Source organism: Vanellus vanellus (assembly GCF_965231255.1).
Source record: "Vanellus vanellus genome assembly, chromosome: 1".
NCBI lineage: Eukaryota > Metazoa > Chordata > Aves > Charadriiformes > Charadriidae > Vanellus > Vanellus vanellus.
In genome coordinates this window covers 60,912,114-60,929,243 of record NC_138905.1, presented here as the reverse complement: position 1 = coordinate 60,929,243, position 17,130 = coordinate 60,912,114, and the positions used below count along the sequence as shown (strand labels likewise).

The 17,130-nt window shown below is 45.0% G+C and overlaps 2 protein-coding genes across 2 annotated transcripts in view; one reads left to right on the top strand and one right to left on the bottom strand.

Moving 5' to 3' along the window:
• Positions 1–2,034: 2,034 nt before the first annotated feature.
• On the bottom strand, positions 2,035–3,268 carry MTERF2 (mitochondrial transcription termination factor 2; the record flags this gene model as incomplete). Its single annotated transcript, XM_082498420.1, has 1 exon — positions 2,035–3,268. One exon carries the CDS (start codon positions 3,266–3,268, stop codon positions 2,075–2,077), a length of 1,194 nt encoding a protein of 397 aa, XP_082354546.1. The 3' UTR covers positions 2,035–2,074.
• Positions 3,269–11,757: 8,489 nt separating this feature from the next.
• Positions 11,758–17,130, top strand: part of CRY1 (cryptochrome circadian regulator 1) — a 40,623-nt gene continuing 35,250 nt past the window's right edge. The window contains exon 1 of the mRNA XM_082481394.1: positions 11,758–11,975. Coding sequence (XP_082337520.1) covers positions 11,818–11,975 — 158 coding nt within the window. The 5' untranslated portion in view covers positions 11,758–11,817. The remainder of the gene's footprint in view (positions 11,976–17,130) is intronic.

The window sequence follows — 17,130 nt, the reverse complement described above, 5'->3', positions numbered from 1 at the left end:
GTTTTGAAAGGGGAGGAGGAGAAATTGAAACATTCAGAATGGAAAATGAGTTTGTGGTAACTCAGGCTGTGACTCAATTAAGGAAATAAGTCTTTTGCCTGTTTTGTCTGTTGCCACTGGAAATACTGTAAGTAATGGGAATAAGCTGTTTGAGGAACTTTAAAAAGACACCTGAAGAAATGGTGAAACTAAATTTTCAGGGAGAACATTGTTTTATGTTTCGGTTTCCTTTTCATCCCAAACCACCAATCAGTTCTGTGGTTCAGCATTAGAGACTATTATGAATAGCTTCAGCAAGCTGAAATACCCCCTTGTGTCTGAGGGGAAGGATGCTTTTGAATTCAAATAATGTTGTGGTCTGCTTAATAGTTGAGCACTGAAGGACAGTCAGAAAGTGACAAATCCAAGTTCCTATGAATTTTTAATATGGCTGTCTTCCCAGTTTCCTCTTGGAAAATGATAATGTGTTTTGACGAGTCAGCAAAGAAATGGCTTAGTACAACAGCCTGACTTTTATCGTGCTGTGATATGTGCCTCTTCTTGAATTCTCAGCACTGTCACGCATGCTCTTACAGGAGCGCTGTTTACCCCCAGGAGCTGCTGTCACGTCCGCGCTCGCCTGCACGGCGGTGAGTTTAAGACCTTCAGCTGTTGAGATCTTGGCACTGCTCTAACCAGATGTTTCTAGCCCTTTCCAAGCTCGTAGCGGATAATTTGGCAGGCTATATAAAATCGTCAACTTGCAGCCCACCCTCTAAACAAGTAATTCAATACCAGCTTTCCTCAGCAATTTAAAACTTCTTAAGAAAAGGAACCCTGGACTTGCTGCCAAAATGTCTGCTAAAAATGACCTTGAAGAATGGCCTGGAGTGGGAAGGGGGGGTGTGACTGGTTTTTCTCCTGCTGTCAAGAGGAACGTGTATGGAATAGTTGCTTAGGAAAGCGTTCCTGAGAAATAAAATCACTGATGATCCTAATTCTATTGAGATGATCATCAGTGATGCTACTAATTTATATTACCATTCACAGCCCATAAATGAAAATAAAATTCCCTGAGAACTTAAACACTGTCAGATAGTTACTATTTTGAAAGCCAGCACTTGTCAACAATTAACCATACGGTGATATCTGAGAAGCAGTGTCACCAGTATATTTAGAAACTGTGGCAGCTGTTCGCAAATCTGGTAGTCATTTTTTAATCACCAATGGTTTACAGACTAGAGCTTTTTTACACCTAATATAAAAGCATGATTTTCTTCCTTTCTCCTGCACTCAATTGAGACTCACTCGAGTCTCTCTCTAACCTTTTCTCTCCCCGAGCCTTACTAGAAAAGAAGAAATTAAGAACTAGACAATAGCAATAAATGTATTTCCTCCTCCGCCAAACCCTTTGCAAAAGGTGCATACTTTGAAGTCTCAGAAACATAAAGGAGGTTGTCTTGTAGTCTCTTTGCATTATGATTTGTACACAAACATACTAGGGCCTCACTGTAGCAGTCACTAAATAACAATACGATGTCCTGCCCCCTGTTCTCAGACCGTGCTCTAGCTAGGCTTTCCTATCAAAGAAGTAAAGTCTGCTGCAGTTCAGGATCAGGATCCAGCTCGAGCTACTTATTTCAGCAATAAGGAACGGAACTCCAGAAGAGTCTCCAAAAGTCAGTGAACCGGTGGGTCGATGAACACTGCTGGAAAAATAATCCTCCTTTCCTGTTTCTCGGATACAGACTGCAATAATCACTACCACGGGGTGGACTGTGCAGTGATAGAGCTGAAAATCCAAAGCAGTTAATGCCTTGTTAGACAACAAAATGTAACCGAACCAAAAAAACCTGTGAGGTACTCCCCGGGGAAAAAAGGTAACCTTTATCATAACCAGGTTCTATGATATTTTTTGAAAGCATTAGAAAGCTACAATGGTATAATGAAGTTGTGCCTAACACCCGGTCCAGGACAAAGTACAGTGTAAGACTACAGTCTGGTTAAGATTACTTTTTTCGCTCTTCTCAAAGAACCAACATCTCTTTTCTCTTTGATATTTTTCTTTTGTGTAATTTAAAGGACAGCATTAAAATTAATCTTCAATGTTTACAGGAGCAACAGGATTAAAAATTGGTCTCTCCTTCTTTGATTGTATCTTGCCGTAATTGACTTCAAAATCTTTCTTAGTACCGTTCAAGCTTTCTAGAGTTCCAGTCTTTATATTGTATCCCAAAGCAGAGAGTTTTTTAATTCGGTACTGAACAATTTGTGTTGTCAATTCCAGCACCATCGGTGTCTCTCTAATCTGTGCTACAGAAATTCCTTCCTTCAGTAGTCCTTCAAGTCTTTCTTCCAAAACTGGAACGGAATAGTAGAGAAGGGCTGGGCATTTCAGCACTAGCTGTTTTAATTCTTGATCGCCGCACTTAAAGACATTTTGGGAAAAAAGCATACTCTTCTGCATAGTAGTAGGAGTAAGTTGAAAAATGAAACCTTTAAGTTTGGACAGCAGCTGTAGTACTTCATGGTCAGTGAAACCATTCTTCTGGAGAAATTCCAAGTTCTCCTGGATTGCAGTGGAGGTATTCAATAAAATAAATGGATTTTGGCTCAATAGCTTCAGTATCCAGATCTTCATATTTGCATCAGAACCTCCTAAACTTAAATAACTTCTTTGTAATGTATCTATCACACTTTTGTTTTTCTCAACAGGATTGTAGAAAATATTGGGTGCGCTTGTCAAGAACCTGGTGATTATGTTATTCTTAAGTCCCAACTCTTGAAAAAACAATATATTTGCCTTCTGGTTCTCATGATACTCAGTAGTGAAAAAAGACTCTGGAAATTGCTCTATTAATTTAATCAACTGACTTTCATTCTGGCATACTAATTGCCATAGAGCTCTTTGAGAGTTTATCTCTGCAGGGGTATGGAGAATTGCCTCTGGGCAGCGTTCTAAAATGTTGGCTACAGCAGTCTTGTCCGCTCCCATTTCTTGTAAGATACCAGCAATTTCTTTAACATAAGCAACGTCCTGGAGAAGGACCCATTCCTTTAGTCTGCGTATTTTCTTAATGTCGACTGACAATGTGTGGAGACTCTCAATGGTTTTTTTATTTTCCTCTCTTGATTTTGTGTCAGTTGTGTAATTGGAATGTATTGGGAAGCTTCTGTTTGCTACTTCCATCCATACTGATGAAAAATGAAATGCTGGGTTACAGTACTGAGATCTCATCAACAGAAGAGTAAATACATCTTTTGCACCGTGAGCAACTCCTCTCAACATCGTGGAATTCAGTCCTACGGAAAGAGAACAACTATATGAAAACACATTTAGGGCACAAGTTATACCTCATAATGCTCTCAGAGACACTGATACTCAGACTGAGCTGGCATAAGAAATTACTTTCGACAGTATTTTTTGTTATTAGCACGAAAGTCAGCTTTCCTGTGAAAGCAGGGAGGGGGGAAAACTTTTGAAAGGTTAATGTTCTGATGATGCCTCACTGAACAATAACGTGGATGTGACAGACCTGATGTGGGGGCAGCGCTTAGTCCATATAAATGCTTGCAGTCTATACAAGAACTAAACTGTCAGCCGTTTCCTGCAGCTAATGTTGTTAATTACATTACAGCTCACTCGCTGTGAGCTGTAGAAAATGTTAGAAAAATGTTTCATGCAATTTAATGTGACAGGAATTCTACTAAATGAATTTTTTAAAAAGCAGCTTAAATATCTTTCTTAACACTTTTGAATGTATTTGCTTAACTCCTCAATTGTTGTTTGGAGGGTGGCTTGTTCCTTCATGCGTCAGAGAACCCCCTGGTGCTCCTTCAGCAGCAGTTCATAGCCTAACTGTGTTGTGAAATCATTCTTGTTATAATTAAGGGGAGAAAAAAAATCATCAAAACCTTTATGTATGTGTCTTTCACTAGCTGAGTCTGTTAATTGAGTTCTGAATAAGCACACTGGTATTTTGGGGGAGGATGCAAGTAGACTGTAACATCTTCAGGCCTTCAATTGCCTCTTTTAGCACCCGCTTTGCTACAACTGCCCTTGGCACTGATGCCTTATTTCTGTCTCCAGGACACTTCTGTCACGGCCAGCCACTCCCAGTAGGCAGAGAGTCCTCGTGGAATAGGTGCGCGGCTGTGCCTGGGGTCCACACAGCACCACTAAGGGTAGTGGTGGGTAACCCCATACCCCACCTTCGCTCAAACTGCCTGCCAGGTATCGACAATAGCACACGTGGTGCCACCTGCTCTGCAATGCCAAAAGGAGCCGCAGCAGTCAAAGAAAGATATCATCAAGTGTATCTTTAACTTCCTAGGTGGTGTTTTTGTAACGACCTTGTGAAAGCATGGAGTGTGAAACGGAGAATTGCTGGTCTGTGAAATACACAAATTGCTGCTGCTGGTAACACGCTTAAAATTGCTCAAATTGAAAATGAGGAAAAAAAAATACAATTTGTGCATTTGACAATTCTATTTATACAGTTGCTTTCACCTCTCCCAAAGTGTAGCATGCTTCAAAACATACGTATGTGAGCATTAGGCTAAATTAAGGTTTTTGTAGGAGAGAAAAGCCTGTTATGATCATGCAGCCTAACCTCCTAGATAACAGACCAAGAAGCCTATTGCAGGAACAGCTATACAAGACCCCTAGAATCTTCTCTATAACCTACTTTTAAGAAAATATGTGGTTTGTTTAGAGAACTTAAGTGATAGAGCCTCTAGCTATTTGCCAGGTAAGGTTAAATATTTTCCAGGGGTAAAATACTTTATCTCAAGAAAGTGTACCTTTGCTTTTAAGTTGATGTTTTTCAGCTTCTAAAAGCTGGACTCTAGTTATGTTACTACATCATAAACTAATAGAATAGGACATAATTTCCTATATGCAAGCTTATGTTATTAACAGAAGCTGTTTATCAGTGACTTGTTTTTTAGTATTATTTTAAATCTCTGAGGCAAAATCTGATTGCCTAATGAAATTGCTTATGTCATAACCTCAGGGCTAATGATTTTATCTTCATAAACTTTGTGACTTGAAAAGTGCTGTCCAGCAAGCTCCACCTCAGAACAAGCGATTTTTTCCAACAGCCCCGAAAGCACTATACGTGTAGGTAAGTCACAGACTTTTCGTGTGCTGACCTTTCCATGTCCTGAAAAAGTGACTGTTTCACGGGGACTGCAAACTGAAGCCTCTCCTCCCCAGGGACTGACATATCCGTCTGTGTCTGAGTACTCTTGAGTAGTTCTATTGAATTGAATGGGTCCAGTCAGAGTAAGTAAACCTTTGAAGTATCGGGGCTTTCTTCAGTACTGCTTCAGCTCAGCTGGACACTGCCAGCAAAATAAAGTATTGTTACAATTGTTTGGGATGTCAGATGATACTTCCAAAGTACAAACTGGAAAAATAACTAACCATGACTTTTACTTCAATGTGTAATCCTGCTGTTAAACAAAATTGCCTTGTGAGTAATGCAGTCGCTTAAAATACAGTCATTTTATCTATTATAGAGCTTTTAAAAAATTCTGATATAGTAAATTGTGCTCTTCCAAGATCTGACACGGAAATGATTGTTATGTGCACTTAAAAGAAACTTTATGTTGTCTGAGTATCTTTGACATAACAATTTTTTTTCCTGTTGTTAGTGACGATCATCTGTGCAGAAACACAGAATACTATAAAAGGAAGGAAAACGTTATTTGCTAAACCACATTTGACTGGGGTACTTGGGACCCCTTGTAAAGCACTAAGCAAAATATAACATGCAAAATAAGATTAATGGATTTTAATGTCATGGTGTTCTACAGAAAATTAGAAGATGATTAAGAGTTATGATTTGGTGTATTTCAGAGTCCATAAATGACAGTATCACATTTCCAGGGTATACAACCTATTCCAAGAGTTCAGAGTTCTCTTAAAGCTCATGCTGGACTACTGGTCTAATATGCAGGACCCCACTGCAGCTTTTTACATACCTGTATTGCTGCGGGGATTGTAAATCAATTGAGAGATTAGACGAGACATTTGCTCTCACTGCCAGCAGCACCCTCTTATCGCCAGGTGTCATAACAACAATAAGGAAGTGAACTAATGTATACCTGGAAGTTATCTGTGATTCTGCTTGTTAGCACACTTGCAGTGATCTATACCTACAGATTAAAGGGGTGTTATAAGTTTCATTTTTTAATGACACTCCATATGTATATCTTCTATAGGAGATTGATACTAGGATCAACTGGCTGATTCATCCCTCATTTCATTCAGAAATGTTGAATTTCTGAATGGGTATTTTGAGACTTAAATCTCATTTTTTGAAAAAATTGGCAAACCAACCTCTTGTTCATGTTGTATTTTCACAAAATCTTTCACTAAAGAGAACAGTAGTATGACTGCTATTGTATGCTGGTCACTGCCATTCTTATTACAGCAAACCATAGCCACGTCTTAGTAGGCTGTGGAGAATAAAATGGAACTAGTAAATGCCTAGATTGAACTTTGAATTAACCAGGAAGAGTAAGTATCTACCTAGAAGAGAGTAGTATAGATAAGATTTGAATAGCTTGTGAAGAAATCTGGAGCAGTAATAGGTAGCAGTTCTGTAGATTACTGCATAGTAGAGTAAGCATTCACTCTTCTGCACTTACAGACAAAAAATGAAACCCTGCTTTGCATCAGTAGTGGAAATGAGGTAAAGGATTGCAAAAACATGCTAGACTAACATAAAGCTTTCTAGAAAAAAACTATAGAGGACACTAGGATGATCCAGGTTGGAAGGGACCTCAAGAGTTCAAAGTAGGGTCTGCTATGAGATAAGACCAGGCTGCTTTGTCCAGTCAGTTCTTGAAAACCTCCATGGATGGAGCCCACTCAGCCTCTCTGGGCTGTCTGTTCTACTGCTTGACTGTCCTTGTGGGGGAAAAAGCTTCTCCTTCTATCTAGGAAAGACATGATAAAAAGGCTTAAGGAAGCATTTAAGCCGAAAGTCATCACGTGGTAGTTTTAGTACAGAGAAAATTGAAAGCTACCAGTCACAGACTGGTTGTCTAAGCCTGGCCACCTGGACCATCCCTATCCACCGCACCCCCTTACTCCCCCTTTGGACCCCGCTTTGGGGTGGAGGGGCCAGAGGAGGATGGTGTCCTGCAGCCAGCACAGGAGCTGAGGGTGGGGGTCCGGCAGGGCTTTCTCTCCCTGCCCAGCTCAACCTCTGCCACCCTGGCTGGGTTCTGCCATGTTGCCAAAGTCACCTAGCAGGAAGGCCACTCCTGGCCTACAACTGGGACTCATGCCCAAGGCTTTCACAGAATGGTTTAGGTTGGAAGGGACTTTAAAGATCATCTAGTACCTCCCACTAGACCAGGTTGCTCAAAGCCCCATCCAGCCTGGCCTTGAACGCCTCCAGGGATGGGGCATCCACAACTTCCCTGGGCAACCTGTTCCAGTGCCTCACCACCCTGAGTTCTTTCAGTTTAAAACCCCTACCCCTCATCCTATCCCTACACTCCCTGATAAAAGAGCCCCTCCCCACCTTTCCTGTAGCCCACTTTTAGGTACTGGGAGGGGCTGTAAGGTCTCCCCGGATCAACCTTTCCTCTCCTTCCCAACCACGCGTGGTTTACAAAACACGCCGCTTCTCCTCCTGCACCTTCGCCCCGTTTATCTTCGGGCCGCCGTCATTGTTACGACACGGCCGCATCCGTCGTCCGAGCGCGGCAGGCCGAGCGTCCCGCTAGCGGCGGCGCCCCGCCTGAGGGCCGCGCCGAGGCTTCCCTCACCGGCCGGGCTCGGCTGGACGCCGCTGAGGCCCCCCCAGCCCCTGGTGTGAGCCGGTAGGAGTCGGCTGGGACCGTTCTCCTCCTCCAGCCCCCGGTGCGAGGCGGTGGGAGCCGGCCGCGACCGGGACAGGTCCCCGCCATCCCCTCCCCCCGGTCCGCGCCGCGCCTGACCTGGCTGGGCTCGCCGCCGCGGAGCGCCGCGCTGGGCCGTACCACCGCTGCCGAGAGGGGAGGGGGGGACGAAGGGATGTACCATGTGGCGGCCGTGGCGGGGGGTGGTGGGTGGTGGTGACAGTGAAGGGCAGTGATTCGGGCTGCGTTTGCAGTCAAGGAGGACCGGGCACCCTCCGGATGTGCGCGAAGTGCGGTGCCGTTCAACTCGTGTTACAGCCGGGGCTTAATCAGCGCGGTAAATGGGCTTGCCCGGCCTCGTCACGGGGCAAAAAAAAAAAAAAAAAAATCACCTGAGGTCCTTCCAGGCGTTAAAGCGGGGCTTCGTTGTGATTAGAAATAGTCAAGAGGTGGTTGGATTTGAACAGCTTTCAAGACAGAATTAATGTAGTAAGGAAAAATCAAAATAATTTGAAAGTCAGTCATTTTGAAGTATCATGATAGCAAAGAAAATAACATTTTAAAATTAGGCTACTTGAGTGCCTGTGTTCGGATGGGAAGTGGATGATCCTGTGGGTTCGGTGAGGGAAATGGTCTGTTTCTGGTATCTATCCCAAACTGAAGTTGAAATAATGGTGCCAGTGAGGCCGTGTGCCTTGTGCCACTCAACGGTGACCATACGCACCACCCAGCAATCAAAGCCCTGCAGCTCCTGATACCAAACGGGTTAACCTCCTGTCTGTTTGAAAGCAGTACCCTGAAAAATCTCTTCAGGATCAAATTTGGATGAGAGGCAATGCTGATGTGACCATGGGAGGCCTGGCTTACATCAGTATATTTTCTTCCAAATGATCACTGTGCTTATTCCAGAATAAAATAATAAAATTCATGCATATAGTCATTGAATTTATAGTGTTTTGCTGGTGGTGTTTCAGAAGTTAAACGACCCGTGATGGTGAGAATCATCTTCCTCTATATTTTATTTTTCAGCTGTATCTATTTCTCTCCTAAACTTAAAGTAACAAATCAGCAGAGACACGCAAATGATTTCTAGACTACAAAGATTTTTCTTGGCCTGTTAGGATTTTTTAAATTAGCTCTGGACCTGCACAATCACACCCTTCAGAGAGTGAAAATCAGCCCTGTTCTCTCTGGGAACACTTCTTTTGTCAGCTACAGTTTCAATAGTCTCTATTAGATCTGTGAAAAAGACCTAATGAAGACAAGAACTGCTATAGAAAGAAACCGTGCCCTGTGAACCCAGTTCAGGCTTGGTCTCCTACATGACTGCTGTTTCAAGAACAGTTAATGATGTTTGTGCATATAAATGACACACAATGATGTTAAAAATGTGTCTAAAAACTGCTTCTAATTTGTAATACACAATGTATTGTATAATTGCTTCTTTATGTTTTTGTCCTTTCATGCCTTCATGTTCCCTTTTTTCCCTTCTAGCTCCTCCCTACTCTTGATTTTTGCAATCACGGTCTGGGCTAAATTAGCTAAATTAGCAATAATGTTCTTTAAAAAAGTTATCCACAAGAGAACCCAGGAGTGAGTATGAGTTACTTGTATGAGTTCCTTGATTAACTGTGATTCTATTTTCTTTTTCTACTAACTTGAAGAGAGTCTTCCCTTGAGATTTGATGTTTTAATTAATATATTCTTCACCTTCCTTCCACTTCTAAATCAAGAACAAACCACCTAGTATGGAAGGTATAGCTAGAGCCCAATGGTGTTTTGGCATAATGATATGCTAATGATATACTACAGTTGCTATTTAGTCTGTGGTGCCAAACATCTTATAGACCGATGGTTTTCATGGCTGCAGTTTGGTTATGAAACCGTAAGGTCTAGTGTGGGACGGTTGCTTCCACCTCATAATAATTTCTGCTATTGTTAAAAGTCAATGCTTAGAGAAGTTGGGCCTCCACACTTTTTAGAAAGAAATTGTGTATAAAACCAAATAGAGAGGGATTCTAGTCATGGTTGGGGTCTCTGCTGCTGGCATGCCTTCATCATTAATGACATTTTATTAAGTCTTTCGAAATGAGGAAAGAGAAGCTTGAAGGGAAACAGGTGATGCATGTCTCTTTTTGTTGACTTTACTTTTACTTTCTATCTTAGCAGAAAAAAAAATAGTAGAAAGAGCAACTACAGTTCTTAAAGTACTGTCCAGCTCATGAATTCTGAAGTCAAGAAAGGTCAGTACTGGTGATGTGAGTCCTTTGCCATTTACTTGAGAGCTGTTAATTTCTTGTAAGTCCCCTCTTGTGATTACTACCCACTTGTCTACAAACACACTGGAAGTTGTAGACTTGAGTTGTAATCCACAGGCGGAGGTTTTATTTTCAGACCTGCAGCTAGAGCTGCCCTGTTAGGGCTCGAAATTGCTCTACCGAGTCCCTTCGGTGGCACGCCGCATTCAGTCATTAGCCATGGCTAATGGCCAACACGGAGAGGGCACCGGGAAACCTGCTGCATGCAGGCGCTGGTTTGAGGTCTGTAATTAAAAGACAAGGAGGTTAGAGATACACCATTTATTAATAATGACCTCACTAAGTGGTAGCGAGGCCATTTTAACCCATTCTGCTGCTGGGAGCTCGCTGGGAAGCGTGTCTGCTTTCCGCTACTCTCTCTCCCGCTGAGCAGTTCTCCTCCAGCTCTTCCCACGCCACCTCCGGGCAGCTGCGGCTGCCGCCGCCAACACGCGGCCCGTTTCGTAAGCCCACCTTCGCCCAACACGGGTGGGGAGGGGGCCGGGTGGGCAGAGCGAGACGGGAGAGGACCAACACCGCGCAGGCCAAGGGAGGGCAGCCGCCCTCCCCACCCACAGCTTACATAAACGCCCCGCCTCTGCCCCGCGGGACGGGATGGGCCCGGCCGGGCCCGGCCCCCAACCGACAGCGGCCTCGCTGCCGCCTGCCCCGCGGCGGGCGCTGCCGGTGGGAGGGGGAGGGGGGATACGCTGGTGCGTGCGTGAGGCGAGCCGCCCCACCGCGCATGCGCGGCCCCCGCCACGGGCGCGCGCAGGGCACTATACATAACAGGTCAGCGGGCGCGCGCGCCGGCGGCTGCGCGCTCTCCCCCCCGCTCCTCCCCCGCCCGCGCCCCCTGACAGGAATCAGCGCCTCCGACAGCCTCCCCGGAGCCCCGTGCTCATCCGGGTCCCGCCGCCCCAAGCCGGGGAGGGGGAAGAACTGTCGCCGTCTCCGCCCGCGGTGCCCCTCCCCGCCGCGGCCCGCTGCCTCGCGCCGCCCCGGCGGGTGGGATTCCCGCCGAGATCGCGGACTCCCCCCCGGACCGCCGTCCGCCCGCCCCCCTCTCCCCCGCGGGAGCGAGGCCGGTGAAGCCCCTCGGCTGCCCCCCTCCCCGCGCCTCTCCCCCCCACCCCCTCTGCCGGTAGTAAACACACTTCAGAAACGTGAGGGCCGGCGGTCACGTGGGGGCGGGGCCGGCCAATCGGCGGCGGGGGGCGGAGCGGGGCGGGCGGTGGAGCCCCGGCGCAGAGTCACAGGGCGAGCGGCGAGGCGACGGCTGCCGGTTTGGCACGAGGCGCGCGCGCGGCCGGCACCGACGGTCGCATTATCCTGCAGGCAGGGCGGTCCGGCCGCCCCGGAGCCACCGTCGGATCCTGCGCTCTCTCTCCCGTCTCCGCTCTCCCCGGCACGGGGGCTTCCGCGGGGGGTGATGCGTCCCCGCCGGGCGGCCGCCCCCGCCGTCTCCGCCGGGTCCTAGAGCCGCCCGAGGCCAGGCCCCGCGGAGCCCGCGCCGCTCGGCCAACCCCGCAGCCCCCGTCTCCGCGCGGGGCGGCGGCGGCGGCCGCCGCCGTTGCTCGCCCGGGCGCCGAGCGGCGGCGCCGCGCCATGAGCGGCCCCGCGGGCGGCGGCGGTGGTGGTGGTTCCCGTTGAGCGCCCGCGCGCCCCCCGGCCCGGCGGCATGGGGGTGAACGCCGTGCACTGGTTCCGCAAGGGGCTGCGGCTCCACGACAACCCGGCGCTGCGGGAGTGCATCCAGGGCGCCGACACGGTCCGCTGCGTCTACATCCTGGACCCCTGGTTCGCCGGCTCCTCCAACGTGGGCATCAACAGGTGGCGGTGAGTGCGGGACGGGGGCGACCGGGCGGGCGGGGGGGGGTGTCCCCTCACCCCCGCGTTATGTATGTGGTCACGCTGCTTCCTCGCTATCCCCTCCCCTCGCCGCCCCGTTGGGCCGCCGCCAGCGCCGGCTTCCCTCGCCCGCCCTCCCCCCCACTCCGCCGGCGGTGTTACATATCCAGCCCGGGCCGGCTGCCGCGGTGGGGGTGAAAGGGGGAAGGAGCGGGGAGTGCGGGGCTCGGGGGGGCCGTGGTTTCCCCGGGAAGAGGTCGGGGGGGGCTGTCTGGTTCCCGCTCCCGAGGGCGGCGGTTCAGCGGCCGAGCGCGCCCCCGGTGGGAGCGGGGCTGCTGCGGTGCTTGCAGGTTCCGGGAGCCTGACTGCCAACCCCGGGAGCAGCGGCCCGGAGGGCTTGCTTCATCTCAGCATCTCTGGGCAGCCAGAAACGCCGCGCCGGCACAGGGTCACTCCGTTCTGGGGAAAAAAACAACCAAACAAAAAAACAACAACAAAACAAACCAAACCCGGTTAAGCTGTTGACTGGTTCAGAAGTAATTTCTCAGGGTATTTTTCCTGCAGGGAAGGGTAGGTAGTGTCCCTTTCCAGAGCATGCAGGTCTATTCCTACACCTTCAAGCCAAGCGTGATCCTGCCTAATACAAAAATGAACTTTACAGTAGAACTGTGATTTACGCTTCTATGCTAAATGCATGCCATAATAAGGCAGACGTTCATGTGACTTCTGTGCATGCTTGTCTTGTGAGATTAATTAAAACATCACTAGGGATCTGAAAATTGTTACCCTTTTGAAAGGGTTGATAATGCAGTAGAGTTCTTGTGTCATCTGTCTGTCCAAATTCAGGAACTTGAAATGCTCGTGAGCTTAGCCTGCACAGGCTACGATGGTGAGAAGAGTTGTCTAATTATGGAACAAGCACAATGAAACTTGGCTTAACACCATGTCATAGAAGAATGACAAAGTTGAGATACTTTGGGTTTCAGTTCAGTTTACTTCTCTTCAAGGATTACTTCTTTCAGATTTAGTAATTTCTATCCCAGGTCATTAAATACTTTACCAACAAGGTAACTTACCTTTGGAGGTGTTGGGTTGTTTGGTTTTTTTTTCCAAATTTTGAGAAGTTTTCCTTATGGTCCTATTTCTGGTTTTCAGAAGATAGAAATACTAAAAATGCCTTTTGTGAGCTTGAACTTGATGGGTATTCCAGTTTCCCTGACAAAAATAAGGTTTATACCACTTAATAATTGTTAGATACTTACTTTATCTGAGGTTCATGATGTACATATTTCTTTTATAGAGGCTTTTTAACTTTTTTGTTTGTTTGTTTTGAAGGAGATAAGTTTTTGGGTTTTTTTAATAACAAATCCTGACTTTATAAAGCAAGCTCAGAGGTCTTAGTTTTATGGATGAAGCATGAACAACTACTTATGTTTTAAAAGAATGCAGGCAATTGGCACAAGTCTAAGTTTTGAGGAAATCACATGTCTTAAAAATACTTAATAGGTTTCTAATGTGTTTTGCAATTGAAATGCTAAACTGGTTTTGGTTGTATTCTCTGAGCTAGTGAATGATAGACAAACGTGAACTTTGATTCTAGCAAAATGAGGTTCATGTCTTGAGTGCTACTGCCCTAGTTCTTCAATGACTATTTAATGAGATTGCTAGCTAATACAGTCCTTGAGTACATTTGTGTGTGATCCATTTGGTAGTTGGTTTACTTTAACACTATTCTCAGTGATCTGAAAGACAACTAGTTCCTGCATTGCATTTTGCATTTGAAGAAAAGTGTTGTTTTTTTTTCCTAAGTTGTTGGTTAGAGGAGTTGAGTTTTTGGTGGTGTGGGCTTATTTCTTGCTTTTATGAAGAGGTGCATTTTTCTTCTAGTCCTTTGTTTTTGTGTGCTTCCCCCCACCCCAAAGGTCTCCCAGAAGAAAGGTAAATTGCAACTCCCTTATCCAAAGCACTTCAAACAATCTCCTGGGACTCAAATATCCTCAAGGCACATGCTGCATATGGATTTGAGTAGGAAATCTCACTGCCTTCATAGCCCAGGTTTGGGAGATCTTCAGATTTTTTCAAATTTAAAAGTGCGGTAACTTTATAGCGTAACTGGCTCCTAGAGCTGTATGTTTATTAGAGTGATCTCAATAAATTCTTATTTAAATGAGCAGTTGCTAGTTTGGAATGAATCCATTTTAGGTTCCAGTGGTTTTAATGAGTTATTTTTAACCAGTGGTAACACACACATTCACAGTATGCATACACAAGACTTACGATGCATTTTTTTTGGTTTGCCAGTCTCATTCAGCACCTGGGGTTAGTAATCAAGCATTTTATCTCCTTGGCGACTTTATGACCGTAAGCAAGAACCTTGCTTACATGCCTGTGGAGTAGGATATTGAATTAGTCCCAAATATTTTATTTGAGATTAGGAGCAGAAGGCCTTCAGCATTTGGAACGTGAGTCAAATTTGATCTTCTGGTGTGAATTTACAGTGGTTGTTTCTTAGTTTGAATTGATTGACACTGAGCGTTTGTGTTCCAGTGGGTTTATGGTCCTAATGGTGTGGGCAAAGCTCTTGTCTGTCAGAGTTCAAAGTGTGACTATTAACACAATGGTTATGAGGAAAAATGGTGCCAGAATACTAGAATCCAGGATGTTTAGTTTCTTGTTAGAAGTCATACTGTCCCTCTGCAGAGTCATCAATTACGGTTCATTGTAAAAAATGTGTTTTAAATCTGGCAAATAGCAACCTTTAATACATAGGTGCTTTCAGATTAACTTTTCTCTTTAAACAGTCATGTAACACTCATGAACTAATATTTTTGTGTAATTGCACTATTGAGCAAGTCTAATTACTAAGCAGTCACATGGTCTTACTGACCTCCTTTCTTCTGGCATTCAGCCTACCTGTTCTAAAATCATGAACGCTACACAACAAATGCCAGGGCCTTCCTCAACTCACTTCATTTTTTCTGATTCTGTTCTGTTTCTTCTTATTGTTCCTTCTTTCAAGCTGTCAAATCAAGATGTGCTTCCATTGAGACATGCTTTTTCTGTATAATGAGTTTTCCAGTGTTGTTCACAGATCAAGGCTTGCAAGAGGGAGGTTATTCAGTGCATTAAAAGGTGATGGAGAAATGGAGGGAGATGCTAAATGGAAAATCGCTCTAACACTCTGTTAAACTTTTGTCAATTTGCGTTAAACTTCTGGCACCAGAATTAGCTTGCATCTGATTGTGTCAACAGAGTAGACAAAGAATGTAACTTATTCCAACAAGTAACCATTACCTACTTATGAAAAAATGTGTTCGTATGTGCTCACAGACTTTTCCATATTAAGGAGAATGGGATCCCATGTTTAGCAATATCACTTAGGGGAGGGTTTCATTTAGCCCTGGTTTTAGTATAGAGTGGCAATTGATCACAATACCTAAAAAGAAATGCAAACATTCTGTTAGTTGCTGCATAAGAATTTACTTTGGCTAATTATTTACTTTTTTAGTTTGTCTCTTTGAGTGTGTATGTTTTTGATACGCTAGTTAAGACTGGCATGCAGCATTTGATTTTAAAAGATGGATAGTCTAATCTTGCCAATCCTTCTATTTCTTTTTTCAGTCATTCCTGAAGAGAACAGCTTTCACTTTTAAAATAAGAGTAATAAAATTTGTTTTGTATATCTAGTAGAATTTGTGAGAATATTGATGTGTTCAACATACTGCAGAGTTAGCTGCTGCTGCTATGGCAGATAGTCCTATTGATTTAGGAGAAAGAAAAGATGTGATATATTTTTTTAACACTCATGCCTCAAAGCATATTAAAAATTAAAAACCTGAGGAAAAAAAAGTTTTTATTTCCAGGACAGTCACTGCTATGCATAGAAATGGGAGCTTGTTTTAAAAAATTAATACTTGGACATCCTTCTGTAGCTTCTATTTTGCTATTCTGTGCATTTGGTTTTGAAAATAGGCTTACAGTTCCAGGTTATATAAGGAAATTATTTGTCCTATAGAGACCTGTAATTCAGGCAGGCAAAATTTGTGTATTATACTCTGCTAACTTTGATCACGAGCTTAGTATGTAAAAAGGAGTGTGCCAAAATAATTATGACTTCTCTGCTAAAACCATCCCTTTAGGTTTGTTTTCATGGTGGAGCACTTAGGTTGATTTATGAAATATTTAACATCAAGCCAATCATCTAAAGTATAAATAGAGGCAAGGTTCTTGGTTTTTCATATGCAAAGCTAGACATACATCAGGTTTGGGAGTGACATTAGTTTTGTATGTATTCTGTAGATACACTGAGGTTTCTTTTACAGGGTAGGTAGCGTGTGCTGAACTCTGCTGCTATAGCCAGGGTGTAACAGGTCCGCAAAGGTACGTCAGTATTCCCATGCTGTGTTCTAGACATACCCATCATACCTTTTAATGAGTGGCTTCAACTCCAGCTCAGTGCACGACTTGGAGCACTTTTGCCCAACCAGCCCACTAAATTGAGGGTGATTAACAGATTTTGAAATTTACAGATTACAGAAGAGCAGTTACTTGTTTTCAGAAGCTGTGTGTTCAGATGTGTTCTGTGGTACCAGTGGTTAGACTGGAGAAACCTTCCAGTGCCACACACCTAGGTTGCCCACCTGTCCTCTTTCACAGAAAGCCCCATCTACCCCAAAAGTGCCCACAGTTCAGCGACTCCCTCTATAGTTCGTGTTATATGATCTAGTCCTGTGATTTGCAAAGTACGTCACTGAACTGCACTGACGTATGTCCTCATGCTTTTAATCCGGCAGTGTTGATGAAAGGGCTGGTTCCACCCTTTCATGATAGCACGCAGCCCTGTGGTGAACCAGGTTAGCTCATCAAGCTGTCCGAAAGAGATTAGTTACCAGCTTTGGTGAGATTAGCAATTTGGTAGATTGTGCCAGCAAAAAGGTCGTAGTAGTAGTGAAGAGGCGTGAGTGGGAAGGGCAGGTACCATTTCTTTCCGTGGCTGCATGGGTTTGAGCCAGATAAAAATGGCTGTGTAGCTGTGGCCCTCATTGTTTGTGTGTGTAGTAACCACCGGGTGTTTTTTGGAAGGTGATTATTGTTTTCTTCTGCGGCTTGCCATTTATTGACACCCTTTGAAGTTACTTACTTT